The sequence below is a fragment of the Panthera uncia genome, chromosome F1, assembly GCF_023721935.1.
Source record: "Panthera uncia isolate 11264 chromosome F1, Puncia_PCG_1.0, whole genome shotgun sequence".
NCBI lineage: Eukaryota > Metazoa > Chordata > Mammalia > Carnivora > Felidae > Panthera > Panthera uncia.
The window spans coordinates 52,203,065-52,225,362 of NC_064813.1; the positions used below are offsets into that span (position 1 = coordinate 52,203,065).

Below are 22,298 nucleotides of genomic sequence, written 5' to 3' on the forward strand. Positions count from 1 at the left end.
AATAAATCAATAAAAATGATGTCATTAGGGTGGGCCCTAAAACAATACGACTTGTGTCTCTATAAAAAGGGGACATTTGGCACAGGCAGCACACAAGGAGAACACCGTGTGAAGATGAAGGCAGAGATCAGGACAAAGCATCTACAAGTCAACGAGCTCCAATGATTGCCAGCAAACCACCAGAAACCAGGAAAGAGGCACAGAACACATTGTCCCCATGGCCTCAAAAGGAACTGACACTGGCAACATATTGATCTGGGACTTCTAGCCTCTAGAACAGTGAGACAGTGAGACACGGAACAACACGGAGTGTTGTTGAATCCACTCCGTGACACTTTGTTATGGCCGCCCTAGCAAACTTACACAACTGGTTTAACCAAAAAAAAAAAAAAAAAAGAAAAAAAAAAAGAAAAAAAGCTACATCTTGGATAATTAAATGAAAATTTTTAAGAAGCTTCAGGAACAGCCTACCTCATTAAAACTGTTTACCACATTTAGCATATTAATTACTTCTGAATTATGCATCGGTGTTTGTTGTCATTTACTTTAAAATATTAGTTTACTGATTCTCCGTGTTTCTTCAATTTAATCCAGTTCATTTCAACTCAATTCAATAAGAGTTTGTTAAATGCCAATTGGGTCCTTATTTCTATGTATCATAGAAGACTAGAGATTAGGAAAATAAATAATGACATGATGACTATACCTAATGAACCTACATTTTTGTTTTGGATCAAGATGTATCCCCTTTAAATAAGTTTTTGTCACAAGATAGAATACATTTAAGTGACAGATTTGTAAGAAAGTTATATGAAAGGTTCTGTGAATCAAAGGAAAATGTGGGAATTGAGGTAGATCATCAAATACATTGTGTGACATTTTGATGGTGGTACATAGTGGGGAGGTACGACTGAACTCTACAACCCTGGATGTTATTTCCCTCAATCCCTCTGGAATCCCTTCAAATATAAAGTGCTTTCCTATCATTTAAGAACATAATGTTCATCAACTAGATTAACAGATTACAGGTAATATTTGGGTACAGGTCTTAAAATATAAATTTAAACATGTTTAATTTCTTCACATACTCATGCACTATAGAAGTATCTTAAAGTAAAAATGACACTTTGGTTTTACTGTTGACAATTAACCACAACTGATATTTCAACATTCTGGACAAGTTATTTGATTTCACTTGACCTTTTGTTACTAAGCGAAAATGGCTCTTTAAGAGTAAAGTATCTACTGTTCATTGACCCAAAGGTCTGGTATGTGGCCAAACCTTGAGCAACTTTCCTAGAGTCTTTGATCACGGAGTTAGTGATCTAGCTTTTTCTTTTAATTCAGGCTTTTTTCCTTGTATCCTCAAGGTTTCTTAGACTTTGTATAATTTAATACTATAGGTCTGTGATATAAAAAAGGGACAAAATATGACTTTAGTTTGTAATAGAGAGAGAGGCACCATGACTCATAGATGAGATCATTGCCTTACCTGAAAACCCTCATATGCTCCGTCTTATATTAATACTCAGCCTTATGGATTAGAACACAAGCATGTTAATTGTATCCCCCCAAAAATATTACTTTCTGTAAAAGGACGGATTTACATGCAACGCATTTGTGGTATCCAAAAATTCAAAATTAAAGAAAATATCAAGGTTAAAGTGAAGCTTTATTTTGCTAACAAAGGATCTTTTGTAAACCATCAGTGTGAATGAGTATAATTTAGCTCAAATTTGTAGAGAATTGATAAGGTTCCTTATAACGCTTGGTTAGAAGTACCTAACCTTTAAATGCTTTTTATTGTGCCATAAGCAATACAGCTTCTCCCGCAATAAATTTTTCATCGTCAGACTTAAGTGTTTGGAAGATTCAAGATGAACATTTCTATTTTGCTGTTTATACATGGTTCTTTTTGACCTTGGCAAATGAGACCAAAAAAAAAATAGTTTTTGCACTTTTAGTTGGTTAAAAATATAAATACTTACTGCCTGTGTAACTTTACCAGTTGTACATCTGCTTTTCCTCTTTCCTTTCCTTCTCTCTCTCTGTCTCTCTCTCCCTGTCTCCCGCCCCCCCCCTTCCACCCCCCATCACACACACACACTTCTTACACTGCTATTATCCTTGCTTCTTTACTGCCTTAGCATTAGTGATAAATCCCAGGTCCTGATGAAGCAAGTGGGAGATGCCTTCTCTGGTACAGGAAATCAGCCACATTTACTCAATCATAAGACTACTATAGATGTATTAGATGATACACTTGAAGACATACATGTTTTATGGTTTGATGTCAGATATATCTATGTCTATACTATAGAGTCCCTACTGACCTTTACTCCTTTGGAGTTCTAGTAGTTATAACCAGCAGTGGCCTGGATGAGTTAACCAACAACAATTTATATAGTAAAAAAAAGAATTGCCCGGGGGATCACTATTCTTTCTTTACCAGTTAGCGCAGCTCACATAAACCTCCTGTAGTTTAGTTCTCCCAGTTACCACCATCTTGGTATCCTTGTTTCTGAAAACTTTGTAAGCTTCTCTGCAACATCTCACAAACTTCTTAAAGATTGCCAGTTTCTGGTAGGGTGCTCATTTAAAATGAGAATGATCTGGTTGGCTACAGTTTGGATAGTCGTCATCAATCAGGATGCTATCTAGCCTGAACTTTGAAACCATCCTGGTATGTTGAACAGTCTCACAAAAGGTTTCTTCTTCTTCTTCTTTTTTTTTTTTTTTACCTCTTTATGAACATACTGTATACACACACCTTAACTGGCTCACAATAGCTCTGTGGGTGATATCAGTGTAGGCCCTTCAATCCTTCAATAATGTTTTTAATCATAAGCTTTAAAGCACAATTGTTTTCACCTCGAAATTCTTAAAAATCTGTTATGGGACAGAAATAAGAGATTAATGGAGATCTTGCAAAAAAAGATAAATGGCACCACCAGAATACCACAAAACTGGGGGAAAAATTAATTGAACCTATACTTTTGATAAATATTTATTTTTTGCAGAAGAAAAATGCATACTAGTTTAAGCTGTCATTATACTAACCTACATCCTATTTTTCATATTATTAGTAATACATAATGTGGTAGTTTATATTCAAAAATAAAACTAGAATGTATATACCTCATGTATTTATCCAGAAATACACCAAGGTTACTATGGTTACGAAAAATCCATTACCTTTGAATACAGAATGAAAAAGTTTGACTTAAAGTGTGTGCTATTTATTATAGCAAACATCAACAGCCTTCGGGAGGTTCTCTAACTGGATTCATTTTTCAGTGTCACAACTGACCCACCATACTACTAGCTTATGGCCTATGCAAGGCAAAAAATTTGAACTGTATGCATTTTTAAATATATTTTGTACTAACTCAAGGTGCAGCAATGCCTTTGACTTTTAATGCTTCATATTTAAGAGAAAGAAGAAAAAAATCCAAACCACCTAGATGCTAAGTGGCTTCTGAATTGAAATGCATTTACTTTTACCTGTACCCACCATGGTGGCAAGATCCATTTGCTACACATAACAGAAGAATGTTGTTTCTATGCGGGGACTTAAAAAGAAGCTACAAATAAATGGAGTAAGAGTGAGGAAAAAAGAAAAGGTTGACACTTTGAATATTTAAGAGGGACATTAGGTCAAGGTATTAAGGAAGTTTTTGATAAAGTAAAAGACAAGGAATTTTAAATAGTGCAGATGATTAAGACCAGGGGAAAGGGGGTATAAAACACAGATCTTGAGGAAGTTTCAAAATTATTCCTCACGTATTAAATTTTTACTCATGAAGACTGTGATCAGCTGAATCAAAGTAAAATATACATCTCTAATAAACATGCAAAAAGTATGCACTATAACTAGTTGTTCAACACACAAACAAGAATAATATTTTTCACCTGCAAAATTATCAAAGATTTAAGAACATAACATGCACTTCTGATGAACTTTTCTGGGAAAAAGTATGAAAATGTGTATCAAATGTTTTGTAAAGGTTTACTACCTTGGACAGGTGTTCCCCTTTTGGGAATCTAATAAACAGGGATTGTATACAATAATATTTGTCACAACATATTTAAAAGAGAGATAAATTAGAAACTTGATCACTTTCAAGTGGTTAAATGCATTAATGTGCATTTAGATGGGATAGGATGCTAGCATTAAAATATTTCAAAATATTTTCAGAAAAACTCTTCATAAAGTGGGATTTAGTCATAATAAGGAAATATGCAAGGATTCAAAATTATACATTATAGATCAATTTTGTTAAAATGAGTAAAATACTAGAAGGAATGACATCGTATATTGAGTTTCCATCTGTAGAGTGCGATGATCAGGTGTTAGACATCTGTATGTTTTAAATTACCTTCAATAAGCATATAGTGCATTATCATTTAAAAAATATCATCAATTATTTCTCTTGTCCATTAGACTGCACCTTCAATTTCTCTTCTTACAAATCAACATTTCAGCACTAAGGAGATCCATTCTAAACTCTCACTATCTGGAGAGGGCTGATAGAAGAAACTGCTGTAGCCATTTGGACAGACAGATTCCCTTTCTCATTCTGCCTTCTCTGTGATTCCTAGTAGACAGGTGGATGTTGAAGACATAAATGACCTGAAATTAGTGCACATTACAGACATAAAATCTTAGCATTGAAAGGGATCTTAAAGGCCATTTTATTCAATCCTCACACAATTTGAGAATCCGTACAAAAGTTGGCATTCAGCCTACGCCAATAGAAGAAAAAGCACTCACTTTAGGGTGCTGTTACAGACTGAATTGCCTCCCCCCAAATTCATATCTTGAGGCCGTAACTCCCAATGTGACTATATTTGGAAATGGGACTTTTAAAGAGGTGATGAAGGTTAAATGAGATCATAAGGATGGAACCCTAATCCAACTGGACTGGTGACCGTATCAGAAGAGGAAGAGACAAGGGGGCTGTGCACACAGAAGAAAGACCTTGTGAGGACATGGTGAGAAGGCAGCTGTCTGCAAGCCAAGGAGAGAGGCCTCAAGAGAACCCAAACCTGCCAACACCTTGATCTTGGACTTCTAGTCTCCAGAACTGTGAGAAATAAATTTCTGTTGTTTAAGCCACCCAGTCTGTGGTATTTTGTTGTGGCAGCCCAAAAAATAATAATATGGGTGCTCTGGGGTTTGTAATCAGGCTTTGGTCTCCCTGTCAGTGTTGTTGTGAGGGAAAATAAAATAATGTGCAATCATTTGTAATATGTATTTATGTAAATATATCATGTTTACATATTATGTAGCTTTCACATATTGTGTAAATATTTACATGTTTACACAATATGTTTATGTTAATATGTTGATAATTTGTATGTTTATATAAAATATTTACATATTATGTGAATGGATAATAATATATAATATTGATTCATGTAAAGATAAGATAATATATAATAATTTGATAGTAGAATGTATAAAGATTAAAAGCATGGACTTTGGGGCCAGACAGATCCAGGTTTGAAGTGGTTCCTCCAATATGGAGCAGAATTTCTTAACCTCTCCAGGCTTCAGTTTTACTGGCTATAACGTCAGAACAATCGTGCAACACTTTGAACCCCATCATAATGCTCTTGGCTCCATTCCTCTCCTTCGTGTTGCAGTCCCAATGTGTCTCCTATCTTTAGCTACTTGGGGATGAGAACAACAGGAAATACAGTTGCTTGTGAAAAGCCAAGAAGGCTATAGAAAACAAAAATACTACCTGAGATTTAATCTTTAAAAACCTACACAACCAGTGAAAATCATCGAGGAATCTATTACCTGGGTAGCTAGAGAAGATGGTTGTGGGCCCTTTAAAGATATTACCATTTCATTACATAAATATTACATTTGGGATATCTATTCTGCTATCCACTTGGGTAAGACTTGCCAAAATTTTTCATTGCAGATACCATAGTCACAGGGTTCTGTCAATGACTCAATCAAGCAAAGCACAGAATTAGTATCAAGTTGTAGGTAGTATTAGACATCAATGTGAATTCTGGCTTCCTGTCTTCCCATTCTGCTCTTTTTCTGGCTGCGCATAGAGTCAACTCATAGGGCATTCTGCACGTTTGGGGAAAATTTAAGGCTTATGTTTTGAGACCTGCTATCAGCCACACAACTTTCCTGTGAACTGGATTACCACTCATGTCTACACATGGAAGGGATCTTAGTTTCTTTTTCTCTGGTTTCTACCCTTTTTCTTTTAATTTTCTCCGTCATTTTTTTCTTTCCCACCCTACTCACACCCTCCCACCAATTCCCCTTTGCTGTATTCTTTTTTTAATGTTTATCATTTATTTTGAGAGAGAGGGAGAGAGAGAGGGAGGGAGGGAGGGGGGAAGGGTAGAGAGAGAGGGGGAGAGAATCCCACGTAGGCTCTGAGCTCTCAGCACAGAGGACTCAGTCTCATGGAACCAAGAGATCATGACCTGAGCCAAAATCAAGAGTCAGACACTTAACTAATTGAACCACTCAGGTGTCGCAACTGTCTTCTTTTGTTCCCAGCAGTCACCTGACTTCATTCACTCCTTTACTCAACACTATTTATACCTACTCTGCGATAAATCCTGGAGATGCAGTAATGAACAAGACACTTAAGCATACATGTTTTTATGATGCTTATGGCTTAGCAAGGCGAACTGATAAGTAAATAAACAACCTTATTCAAAGACAATACAAACAAACAAAAAAAGAGGGGGCACATAGGTATTCAGTGAGCATAGCTGGGGCATATTAAAATTCATACTTGAGATATCAGAGAAGATTTCTCAGAGGAAATGTCTGTATTGGGCCTAAAAGATGTGTTTTCTTATATATGATGATATATTTTGGTCCTACAGAAGTGCTTTATGTTATTAATTAATGTGTAAGGTTTATTCTATAATATGCTTTCATTTCTTTTGAAGTAATTTCTGTGGCCCATCATATTTAATTAAAATAATGCCTTCAGGCATTACTAGGGCAATAGTAATCTATTTCTAAAGTTTAAAGCATGAACTGTGCATTCTTCAGGAAATAATATTATTCTCTAAGCACTAAGAATATGTTAGGTGTTTTATTTATAGTGTAGTTCTATTTAAAATCTTGAAAACTGTAGTTGTTCCCATTTTATAGATTCAGAAACTAAGTCTCAAAAGTGAAGTAACTTGTTTTAAGACCACGTTTTTTTCTCATTGCCAAGTAATATTCCATCCCTTTCTATTTTTTGGAATAGCTTGAGAAGGATAGGTATTATCTCTGCTTTAAACGTCTGGTAGAATTCCCCAGGGAAGCCATCTGGCCCTGGAGTCTTATTTGTCAGGAGATTTTTGATAACTGATTCAATTTCTTCGCTGGTTATGGGTCTGTTCAAGTTTTCTATTTCTTCCTGTTTGAGTTTTGGAAGTGTGTGGGTGCATGGATGGAACTGGAGAGTGTTATGCTAAGTGAAATAAGTCATACAGAGAAAGACAGATACCATATGTTTTCACTCTTATGTGGATCCTGAGAAACTTAACAGAAGACCAAGGGAGAGGGGAAGGAAAAAAAAAAGGGTTAGAGAGGGAGGGAGTCAAAACACAAGAGACTCTTAAAAACTGAGAAGAAACTGAGGGTTGATGGGGGGTGGGAGGGAGAGGAGGGTGGGTGATGGGTATTGAGGAGGGCACCTGTTGGGATGAGCACTGGGTGTTGTATGGAAACCAATTTGACAATAAATTTCATATAAAAAAAAAAAGACCACATTCTTTTCATCAGAGCCAGAATGCTTGGATCAGTATCATAATACTACTCAGTCTGTGTGACTTTAAAGAAGTTACTTAATCTTTCTATGCCTCAGTTTCTTCATTTGTAACATGGTGGTAATAATATCTTCCTCATGTAACATGTTTTACAGAATTCTATCCCACCTTGAGGAATAAAATATTAAAGTGAAAGCTTTTGTCTCCTGAAGTTTCTCAGTCTAGAGAAGACAGAAAAACGTAAACCCTGATAAAGCAACTAGGTAAATGTCATAGCCCTGTCCACAAATGCCTCATATTTGCACCTGTATGTGTCCCCACGAAGACACACAAGCACCAACAGATGAGGGACAATGTGTGGCTGATTCCCGATTACAACCTTAGTGCCTGGCATTAATGTGAAGGAGTTAATACATAAATAATTAATCTCGCCTCTGACTCTAACTTGTTGTGACCTTTCATGAAGAACTTAATATCTCTCAGCCTCAGTTTTTTCATCAATAATGTTTGATTCATGATGTCTTACTTGATAGTCACATATAGTATATAAAATACCGTACAATATATAACCACTATAATTACTACACAAATATAAGCACAGTTCAGATACCAGGCAACAAGACGTGATATAGGCTTCTTGTGTTTTACAAGGTTTTCAGAAATTTATTTCATTTTACTCGAGTGTCATCACACTATCGTATGATCTGGGCATATATACCATGTTTCTTCTCAAATGGCCCAAAATTCAGATGATACTGAGTCACATGTCTGAGTCTCAATGTTATCTCACATTCATGAGGATTTTAGAGTAGCTAACCCATGTGACACTGGAATTTGTCTGAAGTGACGTTGACTCAACTGGGCATTGTGAGTGTGATTAGGGACCACACAAGAGAACCAAATAACAGGAGACAAAATAAGTACTCCAGTTTTAAAGACCACACTTTCAGACAACTACAGACTATAGTTATCTGAAATATACATAGAGTAATATGGACTACAACTATTTACTGATATCTATAGAAGTCTTACCTGTGACTGTATAGTTCTCTTCACTGCCTGAATAGATTATCATCCCATCCATATATAAGGAGTACTGAGTTATAATACCATTTGCTTTTTTGGGTGGATTCCAGGAGAGTAACAAAGAATTGGGAAGAGATTTGGCTACTGGTGGCTGAACTTCCTGTGGGGCTATGAAAAAGAAAAAAAAAAGATTTATAGAGTCTAATTTTAGTTTACTTTTCTAATTCAAACTTTTCAGACCTAAACCGATAAATCATGAAATAAACCTGAAATCCCACGCATGGAAATATTCTTGATTCGTGGGCAGCTTGTCAGTAATTGCTTTAGGAACAGTACTAAATAACTGTCCTGAATTTATGAGAATTTGCATCAGTGATGGATGGGGAGTATAACACTAGTTCACTTGACTGATGCCTGTGTTACTTCATCAAGAGTATTATTAACCCATAATCTCTACTTGGGGCTGTGCCTATTAAAGCAAATTAAACAGATAGAGTCCCTACCCTTGAGGAGCTTTTGATCTAAGGTGGGCAACGCTGGTGAGGGCAGTTCATAATAGACATAAAAATACACCTATCTGTACCTATAGAAATAACCATAAGTACAGAATCCAGTTATTACATATGAAAACAACATTGCATTTTTTTAAAATAAGGTTCTGTTAATTTTCTGTAAGGGTCAATAAATTGGAATCATAGGAACTAAAAGTTTTAAAATATTGATCCTAAATACATCTATTGTTTGGTACATTGGCAGTAACTTGAAGAAAAAGCTGGAAGAGGAAATTCCTTAAGTAATGAAGAGGGAATGGTGAACGGCACCAGTAGGAATCCTTCTAGGGTACAGCTGTGAAGTAGGTTGAAAGGGTACCAGGCAAAACCTGGACAGAGGAGGTGGTGTGTATAGAGAAAATAAGGACAACAACAGGGCTCTTGTCCCATATTGATGCTGGTGGAAGGATTTGTAAGGGGAGAGGATCATCCAGTGCCCCAACAGAAGCAATGACACATGAAGAGAAACAGTGCTTTCCTCTATAGGTTAGACTGAGGGGACCCTTAGAAACCAGTGATGATAGGTCACTGATGGTATAGTCCAGGTAAGGAAGCTCTGGTTGGGTCAAGTGCAAAGCACAAAGAATAAGGCCACACAAAGGTTTTCACAGGCTCGTCTCTCCTCTCCTGGTTTCATCATTTGGGGCCATTGTCTTTCTGTTACATATCGTCTGTGTGAGGGGTACTTGCTAAAGGACTTGAAAGAAGGAAGGGGACAAGAGGGAGTCAGGAAGGGGGACAGATGGATACTGAGGGAGAGAGGTTGGCTGACTCTTCCCCCGAGGATCAAGCTTTTCAATCTCTTCAGCAACTTGACAGCTAGATGGTAGAAACAACTTGTAATTCCCCTCATCCAGGAGAGAGAAATATAAAGCAACAATGCTTCAAATGTTTGGAGAGCTGTTATCTCTTGAAGTGATGCGTTCTGATGCTTGAGCAAAGCTTTCACTTCGGAGTGCTAAAATATTTTCTCTTTCTCACTGCCTTCTTAACGTACGCTTTCTGAAACATTAATTTATGCCAACAGTTTGTAAGTCCCAAGTACAACAAAAGTGAGACTTCAGTCAGAAGGAACCGAGCAGTGATTAATAATGCCTCAACCGGCATTTGGAGGCTCCATCATACTGAAATAATTGTTGCCTGTGCTGGTGTTTAGCAGTTCAAAGAGACCATGGAAATCAACCGTTTGATTCTCAATTTCATACTGTGCCGTACAATCAATTCTTTTTAGTCAGACTGTCTCTAGATTTACTTCTGAGCCATAGTAAAATGAGGAAGCTTTCATTAATCTTTCAGATGCTTCATATTAATGACAAGGCTCTTGCATGAACAATGTAACAGCAATTAAAAAGCCCATTAATCTGCATTACAGCTATTAAAGATGCATGTCATTAAAGGGTATGGAGTTTGATTCATTTTCACACCCCCCCCAAAAATGGAGCAATTATGGCCTGGCAATGCACTTTGTCATCAAATTAGGTTGGGGTTTTCCAGCAAATGGCCTTGCAGCATTTAGCTCTTCTCCTATTTTATTATTCATAACTGAAATGTGGAAGTCAAGACCTTTGAAATTACTTTACCTTCTTGTGGAGTAGAGATGTTCAGTGCATGTGAGCTCTCAGTACAGCCAGCCAAAGTGCAAGCAGTTAGGGTTACTGCATAGTTTTTGAAGGGTAGCAGGCCTGTCAATATGCCTATAATAAAAAGGGGAAAAGGGAGGTTTGCATGTTTACTGTATGCAGCCATAAGAACACTGTGTGTGGTAGGGAGAGAGAGAGAGAGAGAGAGAGAGAGAGAGAGAGAGAGAAGAGAGAGAGAGAGAAGGAGAGAGAGAGAGAAATATATGTAGAGACACAGATACAAACAAAAACATATGCCTCTTTAATGCATTTTCCTGCCTGTGTGCTGATTACAGAATGGAATGACGAGTGAAAAAAATTGTGACACCAATTTATTGTTAAAACAACTCAAAACAGCATTTTCCCAAATGTGCGCCTCAGAACATTAGTGCCCTGAGATGTTCCTCTTTAAAAATGGATTTCCATATATAGTTCGTAAAGCAGAGCACAGTGTCTTTGATAGTTAAGATGCATATTATCCCATTCTAGGATTCTAGACCTCCTGCAGAATGAAACTCTTCAATTTTCTCTAACCCAGCATTTTTCAGCCTATTCAACTAGAGTCCTTTTTACACGGCATCTATTAACACACTTTAGGAAATGCTACTCCCAAGAGTGGCTTCATTACTTTAACGGTAGGATACACGGATACAAACTATTTGTTCATGTTGCAACCAACAAAGATGCAAATCAACATAGTCGAACAATTAGCAAATTAGATAATTATGCTTTTGTGCTTCTACTTGCAAAATTATTAGTTTATTTAATTAAGACACCTGTCTTAAACAGAAGTGGTACACATGGAAGTGTTGAATTATCCCGGCTTGGTGGTGAATAGATAAGATTTGTTCAGCAATTAAAAGTACCTATAGAAATGAAAGCACATTTTGTTTACTGATGTTCATAACCAAGACAGAAGTTCTTTATGTACTTAACCCTGGGAATTAAACAAGTATCAAAAATACAATTTGTGTATTTGCTCACCATTGTTCTTCACGGTGGACATTTTTCAGAGTCGTCTTTAATCCTAACTACATAGATTTTCATCATTCTTATGTAAAGATGGTCCCAGCGTGGTATCCCTTTATTGTGTAAACCATCAATAGCCTGCTACAGAATGTATATTGTCTAAATGTGCCAATACTGGCAACAGCTTGCATCATTCAAACAAAATTTAATGTATACGTTTTCTTATTTCCTCTCCCTAGAAAACTTTTAAAAATCAAAAGAGCAAAGAGCAGAACGAAACAAAGCCCATAGCCATTGTCTGCTTTGGCACCTCACGCTTCAGTGATGCCTTCCAGTCTTCATTCCAGCAGCTCCCCGGCCATCATCCTGGGCCGCCGAGCCCTCTCTGCTGCCCTTGGTGCCATCATGTTAACTCATGGAGGAAGAAGACTGCAAGCCAGTGAGCCAATACGCATACATGTGCGACTACCTCATGCCAAATTCAGCTCCCTCTATCTTGACTCCGCCTCATACGGTAACCTTCTGCTCTCTTCCCCTTCTGCTGCAATGACTGTGACTTCCTCTTGAATTTCCCAGACCATGACCCGTATTCCAAGTTCACTTTCTTTGAAGAAGTCATGTTTCCTCCCACTAAATGTCTTAAAGAAAGTATACATCACCATCTACACGTCCTCATCACATGGTGGTAGAGTGGTCAAGAGAACAGACACTTAGGCCGGATTGCCAGGGCCCAAATGCCCGTTCTGCTGTTGATTTCTTATATGGGCTTGGGCAAGTTGTTCAGATCTCTGTGCCTTAGTTTCCTGACCTGTAAACAGGTAATAACTATACCTATCTTGAAGGAGAGGCCTCAGTTCTCATCTGTGAAATGGAGATAATAGAACTTACCTCAAAGTGTTACTAAAAAGATTAAATGAGTTTAGGAATATATGTAAGGAGAGAGCTCTAGCAGTTTCCTGTGTGCACTGTGCAACCCAGTTTCCTCCTACTAAATACTGATTTTTATCTTCCAAGATGACTGATCTCTAAATATCAGATCAAATCCTTATCTTCCTCACTCACTGGACTTTGACTCCGTCAGCTTCCGCTGTGCCATTGAATTTTCCTGAGTTGTTCTCCTCAGCCTCTGAGAGCTCCTTTCTTCCCTTGAACTGATTGGCTCATCTTCCTTTCGCAGCCCTATAAATGGCTTTTGGTTTACAAAGCCGGGCCTTCAGGCTTCTCTCTTCTCCTGAACACTTACCTTTGTTAGCTCATCAAGTCCTCTCTCTCATTTATATCTGCAGACTTCACCTCTCTCCCCCAGCTCTGCTTCTGCACCTCTATCTCCAGGTCATATATCCCACCTGGACGTCCCACTAGCATTTCGTTCTCCTCTTGCTCCGATCCGAACCTGACAGTCTACACTCTTCCCTAAGCTTCACTTTCCCATTTCTCAATGTTTCAGCATTATCCCAAAACTCCGGACTCAAAACTAAGGTAACCCTGCAAGATATGTTCTGGTCGTTTTATCTTTTCAAAAAAATTAGCATTTGTCACGTCTTCTTATTGCCAAGTTTGAGTCTATTGTGAGAGTCTAAATAAGACAACTTGTGTGTCTGAATTAGTATAATGCCATTCTAACAACAAATGAATCATCCCCCAGAGAATGAGACTTTTATTCCTACAGCAAATAAGAAAAACATGTTGGGATATGAGACTAGCTTCTCTTGTTCATCACGTAAGCTATGTGACCTATGTGAAGAGCATTCCCTCTTATGGATGGTCATGATTTAGCTGGGGCAAAGGAATGCTGTGTCCAAAGAGATCCAGTGGTTGTATCAAGCTGGTGCTCTGAAATCTTTAGTATGGGGATGCACGATACAACCAGGTAATGTCATCACTGAGAAACGTTATAACAGCAATTCCATTATTTTACAATTTTGAAGACTGGCCTTACACAATGCCTTATCCTGAGACATTATTTCTTTCCAAATCATGGCTGAAGTACAGTGTTGGAATTATGACAGTTACATCAACTTAGCAAGAAAGGCATTAACATGGACTTTAAGAAGGATCATGTCAAACCAGATACTGAACGATATCACATTCACTAAATGGTCTTCAGTATTTTGTTTAACCTTTTTTGCCTTCACTAAAGGAGTTACTTTGAATCTATACGTGTATTACGAAATTCCTTTGCTAAGTCCTGCCACCCCCATTCTTAAACCTTAAGGAGTTTAAAAAACAGGAAATGCTCTACTCATAAAACTTGCTTTCTTCAGCTTTGTGCTCTCATAGAGAAGTTGGCCAAATTGTATTTCGTAGAAATATCCTAAGATTCTTAGAGAAAGATGCTGGAGAGAAACTAGATCATCTTTCAGGCCATTCATCAAAGTGCTCACATTTCCCATTTCGAGGCAGGTGAAACCATAACAAACACTGAGAAATGAGAGCTGCAAAATAGGAAAAAAGAAGAAAAAAAGGCAAAAGGTGATGTTTTGGTTCTTGCCAACTTCAAATCCCAGGTGGAAAGTTTTGGATGGTTTGTAAATTGTCACTTTCAAAAACTGTGCTGTACTTTCTGAGGCTAAGGTACCATTTCTTTCCTATATCCAATGAGGATCTTGCTCATAATGTTTTGTCTCAAAGTCTGTCAAAACATCAGAATATTTTGTTTGTTTATTTATTTATTTATTTATTTATTTATGAGAGAGAGAGAGAGAGAGAGAGAGAGAGAGAGAGAGAGAGAGAATGTGCACAAGCAGGGAAGGGGCAGAGAGAGGGAGAGACAGAGAAACCCAAGCAGGCTCCACACTGACAGCACAGAGTTTGACTCAAGGCTCAAACTCACAAACTGAGAACCAAACCCTGAGATCATGACCTGAACTGAAATCAGGAGTCAGATGCTTAACTGACAAAGCCACCAGGTGCCCCCATAATAATTTTCACCTAAATACAGATCAGTATTATCTACTTCCATAAGAAGAGTAATGTAATGATTCAGCACTGTTTATCTCCTTGTTACAGTTAGTGCTTGGGGTCAGAGAGGGGGTTTTGTCAACCTAGCCATCTTCCCTAATTCAGAACAAAGTCATCCTAGTGTCTAGGACATGTGGTTTACATCTTGTTTCTTAGTATAGAGAGTTTATGAAGATGGATTAAAATTGATGGTGTAAGAAATTCTGCTGTTACCAAAGAGGGTAATTATATTCTCTCCAATACTATGTAAGATAGCCTTTCTTGGATATATGCATAAAGATCATTGAGTGATTGGCCTAATGGCCTCACTTTAAGTGTCAGAGTCTTACTTATTATACACTCTCCAGAAAAAAAGGATAGTACTACCATGATAGTATATCATCATCAAAACGTATTTATCATTTCTTGTCTATGCCACTGGGAAAGGTAGTAAAGAATACATCTGATCTCTATAGTTTCTAATCCAAGAAAATATTAGATCTTGTAAGCTCCTAATGATAACAGTAATACAGAATAATTCATAAAGAAGAGTGCTTGTATATATGATAAGTGGACAAGGGCATCTATAGATCTGGATTTCCTGGTCCAATGTGATAGACCTTTGTCTATCATTTAATTAATGACAAAGAGAAAAAAGGATAATCATTGAAACTATGTTTCAGTATTATATTAAAAAGAATACCAAAAAATATACAATGTGACTTATTTATAAATGAATCCTAGATAGAAAAATGTGGCATATTCTGCGTCCATAGAAAACCCAATGAGAGAAAGTGGGGGTAATCTCCCTTTATGACACCTGGGGTGTTTAGAATAAAGAAGTATATCCTGACAGTGAGAAATTTTAAGATTGGCTCTCTTTCTTTGAGACATCACAGAGAAGTCTTTTTTTCCTTTGAATTTAAGACTGTCCCAACCCTCTAGGCTAGCCAAATGACCTCTCAAATTTCCTTTCAGCCACAAAACTCTGTGAAATCAGAAAATGGTCCCAACCATGTCAGGAAACCTGCCAGTCCCTTTTGATAATGGAAGAGGATGAGCTGAAAAAACATTCAATAAGCATAAAGTAAGCATTATTGATGTCTTAAAAGTGTTAGTATCCCATGAAACACAGGAGTGTTGGTACCCAGATTAAAATCATTGGCACCAGCAGGACCAGACCTCTCACTGCTAAGCGATAATGCATTTTGCATTAATGCTTAACATTGAGAAATCTTGACATGCCACACCAAGGGAGTTTGAAGTAAAGCAAGTATATTCCCTTTGAATTGCAGTCCTGTGGGCCTTGGTGCATGCAGAAAGCCCAGGCTGAAAGACTAGGGACAGGGACTTCATTTCCAGAAGGAAAGCACATCACGGTAGGAAGTTTAAGAGTCCTGGTGTCTATGGCTCCAAAGTCTGTGTTCTGAGGGTTTCCACCCAGCAGAGGGTAAGAGCCTTATCCTGGAGGATGCTGAAATTTAAAAGTCCCTCAAAGTGATTTAGGACACTCTTTGAATGCAAAGGATATGTCCTTTTACGTCTTTACTTGTCCTATTTTCCGGAAGCTCTTAGGATGGTTTACCAAAGCGGGCACTCGATGCTCGATGGAAAAACGAAGACTTTCCATCTGCTTAGCACCACTCAGCTGTCTCCCTCACTCTAAGAGACCCCATTCCCATTCTACCCTTTCCAGGGAGTCAGCAAAGTAACAGACATTGTTTCTTTTGACTGATGATGATTATTTCCAACACTGTCCTTCCTTTGCTCTAGCCTCAAGTTTCAAAGGAGCCAAAGAGAAATATCAGTAATTGGAGGCAGCCTGGCTACCTGAGAGAAAATCATTGTGGAGCTGACACCAGCTGTGCGAGCTTTTGAGTCTCTAATAGAACTCTGTGTGCCGAGAAGCAGGAAGACAACATAGGAGCCAGCTGTGACGTTGGAATTTTATGATTAACTCCTCTGACTAAATGCAGACAAGTATAAATGCTCTGCCCGGAAACCGAACCTGAGACACAAAGCAAAATGGCATCCCTCGTAAAGCCCAACACATTTCTGAGAAGAAAGAAAAAAGGCTGTTTCTATTTACATACTTGAGCGGACTCCTCCTCCCTCTCCCACCCCACCCCCAGCTGCCAACCTAGGTGTTTGGCCGGCATCCACGGTAATCTGTTCTCCTTCATTATGTTAATCTGTGGGCGGAAAGATTTCTGTCATCTTCGAATCGCTTGTACAGCAATGGTAAACACCTTGGCCTGTCTGTAATTGGACAGGTGTCTGCATTGATGTCACCCAGCTTTTAATTCAATTAAAGAACTGGCTGTTCTGCTCTCATTACCCACTCATTTGTGTTGCACTTTTAGCCTGGCAGTGAAATCTGCACACAGCAATCGCCTACCCTGAGACCAAAGTCTGTGGTCCCTCACAAAGATCACGCACAATATTTCAAATGGACTCTAACAACCCAAGAGTATGGTCACGTTAGCAAAGGCATTTGACATAATATATGCACCCTCCTTCTTTCCCTCTCTCTCTCCCTCCTTCCCTCCCTCCCTGGCTCTCCCTTTAAATTCTATATTATCTGAACAGTGTCTTTTACCTACTAGCCAGTAATTAGGAGCAGTCCAGCAAACAGAAGAGCTGTTTCTAGCTTCTTCTCCCCAGGGCTTCTCTTCATCTCAAGAGAACTCATCAGAGTACAATGCTCTTATTTATTTGCTGGCATTTCACATTTGGATCAAGGAAGTGAGGGTGGGCAAGAGAAAGGCATTTATTAAGAGGGCCATCTGGTGAGGGATACCACACAGGCACGGCTGCTACCGCTACCTGGAGACATAATGGAAGAACCCACCTTTTAAAAGAGAACCAGCCAGAAGAAGGGAAGCAGAAGAGAGGGAGACTTTTCTGGTGTAGGCTTAGGCTGCCGTGCTGATAAATTCTAATTTTTGAGTATACATCCCAGAATAAGTTTTGAGCTGCAAACCACCCTGGTGGATGGATTAAAGAGAGTAAATCCATCCAACATGCCATGCTTTCTGCCCACTTAAAGGAACCTCTGAAAATAAATTAAAGGTCTAACACAGACATTTTGACACAGTGACCCCATGAAACTGAATAATGACATTTGTTAAATATGGATGAAAATTTAATGGTCTAACAGAGATCTGGAAACACACCCAGGATGCTTCTCCTCTGGTTCTTAATAGCATAGGAAGGTGGCAATTTGTTGTTGTTGCGGTTTTTGGAACTATTTTAAATGAAAATTAGGATCTCTAATATTTATAAAATGAAATTCAGTTTTCATTTCAACCAAAAAGTGGAATAGTAAACACCTTTACCTCAAACCTAAGGTAATCCTCTAAACACTCTAAAACTAATTCTTAATGTTTAATTTCCTTTAAATGGTTTTTCTGATTTTGTTTAAAACTTGTAGTAGAAATTACAGAAAATCATATACCTGGGATAAAGAAAACTAAACATATTTTGATGTTTACAGATAGGAAAAAAAATTTATTCTTTTATTTTTCTCTATAAAATATAGGGTCTAATTCCAGTCTTTGAGAATGGTTTAAACAGGGATTTTAATTGACCTCAAAGTATTATCCGGTTAAGATTCTCTCAGAAGGCTTACATCTAACCTAATTTTTAATCAATGCCTTTGTCTCCGTCATTTCCATTGTAATTCTGCAATAGGTTTGAAGCCATCCAGTCATTAACTCTTCATCTAACCTCAAGGGGTGATAGTGGAATCATTAGAAGAACCCTCAAAGAAACTATTGGATGTGAGTAAGTAGGGAGGCAGGCAAGGAGACAGAAGGAAAAGAAAAAGAAATGAAAGTCACCCCTTACTGATCAGTGTCCCAGGTCCTTGCTAAGAACCTCCTATACTATTACCCCATTATACAGATGGGGCTGCTGTAAGGCAGAGTCTGGAAGGTGTTGCTCAAACCCAACAGCAGAGCAGAGTTTGGAACCTATGTCTTCTGACTCCAAGATTATCGTTCTTGCTATTCAACCTAAACCCCAGTTCTGCAAGAAGAAAGAAGACGGATTGAAATGATGTCACTAAAAGTAGCACACTTTTTATAGCAAATTATTTACAATTACACCTTAAAATTTGTTAAAAGGTTCCAATTTATTGCTAAATCCTACTGTGTTCAAACAGAAAGTAGCATATTTATCCTCCAAAATGAGCAAGTGTGTAGGCCTATAATATTCCCTTACGAAAAGAACTGATTTGATTCAGACCCTGAATCAGTGTGTGTGCATACATGTGTGCTTTTGAGTGAAACATTGGGCATGGGGGTGTGTGTGTGTGTGTGTGTGTGTGTGCGCGCGCACGTATATTTTATTAGTTCCAAATGCAATATAAATATAAAATGGTCACAAGTTAGAAAACAGAAAAATTGGGAGTGACTATTCCTTTTCTTTATCAGATCTTATTGGTAACCTTGAAGTATTTGCATCAACTACTACAGTAGAATAGATATTCCTACTTGACTATCACTATACAGCAAAATTTATATGCCACCATCATTTTTAACCATGGTACAACACGTAACAAAAAGAAATCCACATCCTGCACTGCAGGTTCTTACTGCATAAAAGAAAATGAATAACTTATAAAAAGGGCTATCTGCAGATTTCACAATGTACAACTCGTTCAGGCACATTATGTATTCAGGAGAGTTAGACAAAGCTATTAACTCATCAACACTGCATTACCTAATGAAATTCTTCTACATTAGCTAAGCAGGAACATTACATCATTTCTATTTTTACTATTTATGTCATAGGCCATATTTTTGTCCTGTGAATTTTTTCATACCATTTCAGACCAAGATTTACATTTAAAGAAATAGTTTGTCATAAACTACAAATATGGAATGTTAATTTATGGGGTACTATAAAAATGGCAAAGACTTCCTCAAAATTCATCTTTTAATAATACCATCAAAATGAATTTTTAAAATTTACTTCTGAAGTTTGCCTGTTGAGGCACAGACCACTAAGTGCCCCCTTATTATATATTCTCCTTTTCTTCCACAGTAAAACAGAAAGATGGCTGGACAAATGGCTACTGTGAATAAGGACAATGTTTCTCAGCAGTTAAGTATAGCCATGTGACTATGAACTTAGTTCACAGACTTTTTAAATTCATAGACTTAAGTTCATAGTCACATGGCTATACCTACTAAACACATTATAGAGAGATAGAGGAACAACTTCTGAAATATGTCTTTGCAGTGAATGTGCATATCCTTTTTCAACCATCCCACTTTCCTGCTGGATGGAAACCAGACTGGATTGTTGAAGCTCAGGCAGCCATCTTGGACCATGAGGCAAGTAGTCTTGTCTCTAGTGTGGCATAGCAAAAAGATGAAGTGTATGGGTCCCTGGCACTGTGAACATCCCACTCCTACATTGACTAAACTTGAACATCTATTACCAGAAAAAGAAAAACTTAATCTTGTCTAAGTCACTGTTATTTGGATCCTTTCAGTAAAATTAAATAAAAATGAAAACTCATCTCTACTGTGTTTCCCCATAAAACTTTGTGATTTTTTAAAATATAATATTATACTTTAGAGAAAGTTCTTGGACCATATTTTAATGGTATAAAAGCAAATTATTTGTTATGTGTATTTTACCACAATAAAAAATATTAGAAAAAACAACAATAAAAGCAGATTGTAAAGGTAGGATCTAGCACTAGCCTGGAACAGAGTAGATAATGCTTTTGTTTTTAATAAATGAATATTTTCTGTTATGTGTAATTATCAGCAATATAGCAGTATTGGCTTCCATTATTTTTAATTGCAAATTATAGCACTTGAGTTCCATTATGAGGTGCAAGTTTGGGAACTAATTTTTAGATTCTATTTACCCTACCAACATTTTTTTTTTTCCGTTGGGAATAAGCATATTAAGAATAAGCAACATATATTCCAAATATATGTTGAAGTTGTGATAGTTCTGTACATTATTTCAAAAAATTAGAGAACTATAACACTGATGAGACTAGTAAAAATCAGTAGTTCAATACTCAACTCAGCAGGATAAAATAATATTAACATTTCATTAACTAGAAATGTGTTAGCAGGAAGCTGCATCTGTTCATTTGTCTATTTCTTCATCACTTTAAGAAAAGTGTATTGATCATCTACCTTAAGCAAGGTTCTGAGCAAGACTTAAAATAAATATAAAGTATGATACTTGTCCTGAGGACCTTATCGTTTAATGAAAATATAAGCTGGGTGCACAAAGGGCACCCCTAGGGAGTTTTAACAACTGTTGAGTCAAGAGTTCCCAGCTGAGTAGAAAAAAAATCACAGTTTTTATTATAGTCATCTCTCTGCTGGCTTCTCAGGTAAGTATAATAATAGCTTATATTATATATGATAAATACAATATATGTATACATGTACATATATGTATACATATACACATACATACATGCACATACACATAAAGAGTAGTATCTCATTTATTAATGGACTAATGGCTGAGCTTAAGTTCCAAAGTCAGGCATAAGGCAAAATCACTTATGATTTAAAGTCCCCTTGACAACTCCTTGTATGGTCCATAAAGTACAGTACATTTGATTTTGTGTATGCCTCTAACTTTTCATTAATCAAAGATTCTCTAGGGCTCTTGATTCTTCATTCTTTTTGTAGGCACCCCCAAAATGAGTTTTATTTATTTTTTGTCAATGATTGGGAAACCATACAATTATTTGCACATTCTTCCTGGGTAGCAGATATTGACAATTTCAGAATTGGATAGCATCCTTTGTCTGTGCCGTTATTTTAAAAGGTTTTATTGTTGGTTGGTTGGTTGGTTGGTTTTGTGTGGTTTTTTTTATGTATAGTTAAATGTTTGTAATCTAAATACATGCAGATGAAATTCTATTTCATTTGTTGAATTGCACTGGGATCTTTTATCACTGCACCCAATGGGCATCCTGAAATTCAGCACTTGTTTGTTTTTTTTATTTCTTATATAAATAGTGAGCTCCCTGACTTCTTTTTTTTTTTAATTTTTTTAACTTTTTTTTAAATTTATTTTTGAGACACAGAGAGACAGAGCATGAATGGGGGAGGGTCAGAGAGAGGGGGAGACACAGAATCTGAAACAGGCTCCAGGCTCCGAGCGGTCAGCACAGAGCCCGACGCGGGGCTTGAACCCACGGACCGCGAGATCGTGACCTGAGCCGAAGTCGGCCGCTTAACCGACTGCGCCACCCAGGCGTCCCAGTGAGTTCCCTGACTTCTACTGGGCATATGGGGTTAGGGATGGTAGGTTTGGACTTGTCTGAAATGCAGAATCTCACATCCATCTTCATATCTACTGAATCAGAATCTTCATTTTACCAACATCTCAGTAATGTTCACTTCTTCTCCTTGGGCAACATTCAGAAGCACTTCCCTTAAGAGCAAGA

General features: G+C 37.5%; 1 protein-coding gene across 1 annotated transcript in view; it reads right to left on the reverse strand.

Annotated features, from left to right (window-relative positions):
* Window positions 1-22,298, reverse strand: part of USH2A (usherin) — a 733,950-nt gene that overhangs the window by 386,255 nt on the left and 325,397 nt on the right. The window contains exons 30-31 of the mRNA XM_049634559.1: window positions 10,910-11,023; window positions 8,785-8,946 (exon numbers count right to left, since the gene is read on the reverse strand). Of these exons, the coding sequence (XP_049490516.1) occupies window positions 8,785-8,946; window positions 10,910-11,023 (276 nt within the window). The remainder of the gene's footprint in view (window positions 1-8,784; window positions 8,947-10,909; window positions 11,024-22,298) is intronic.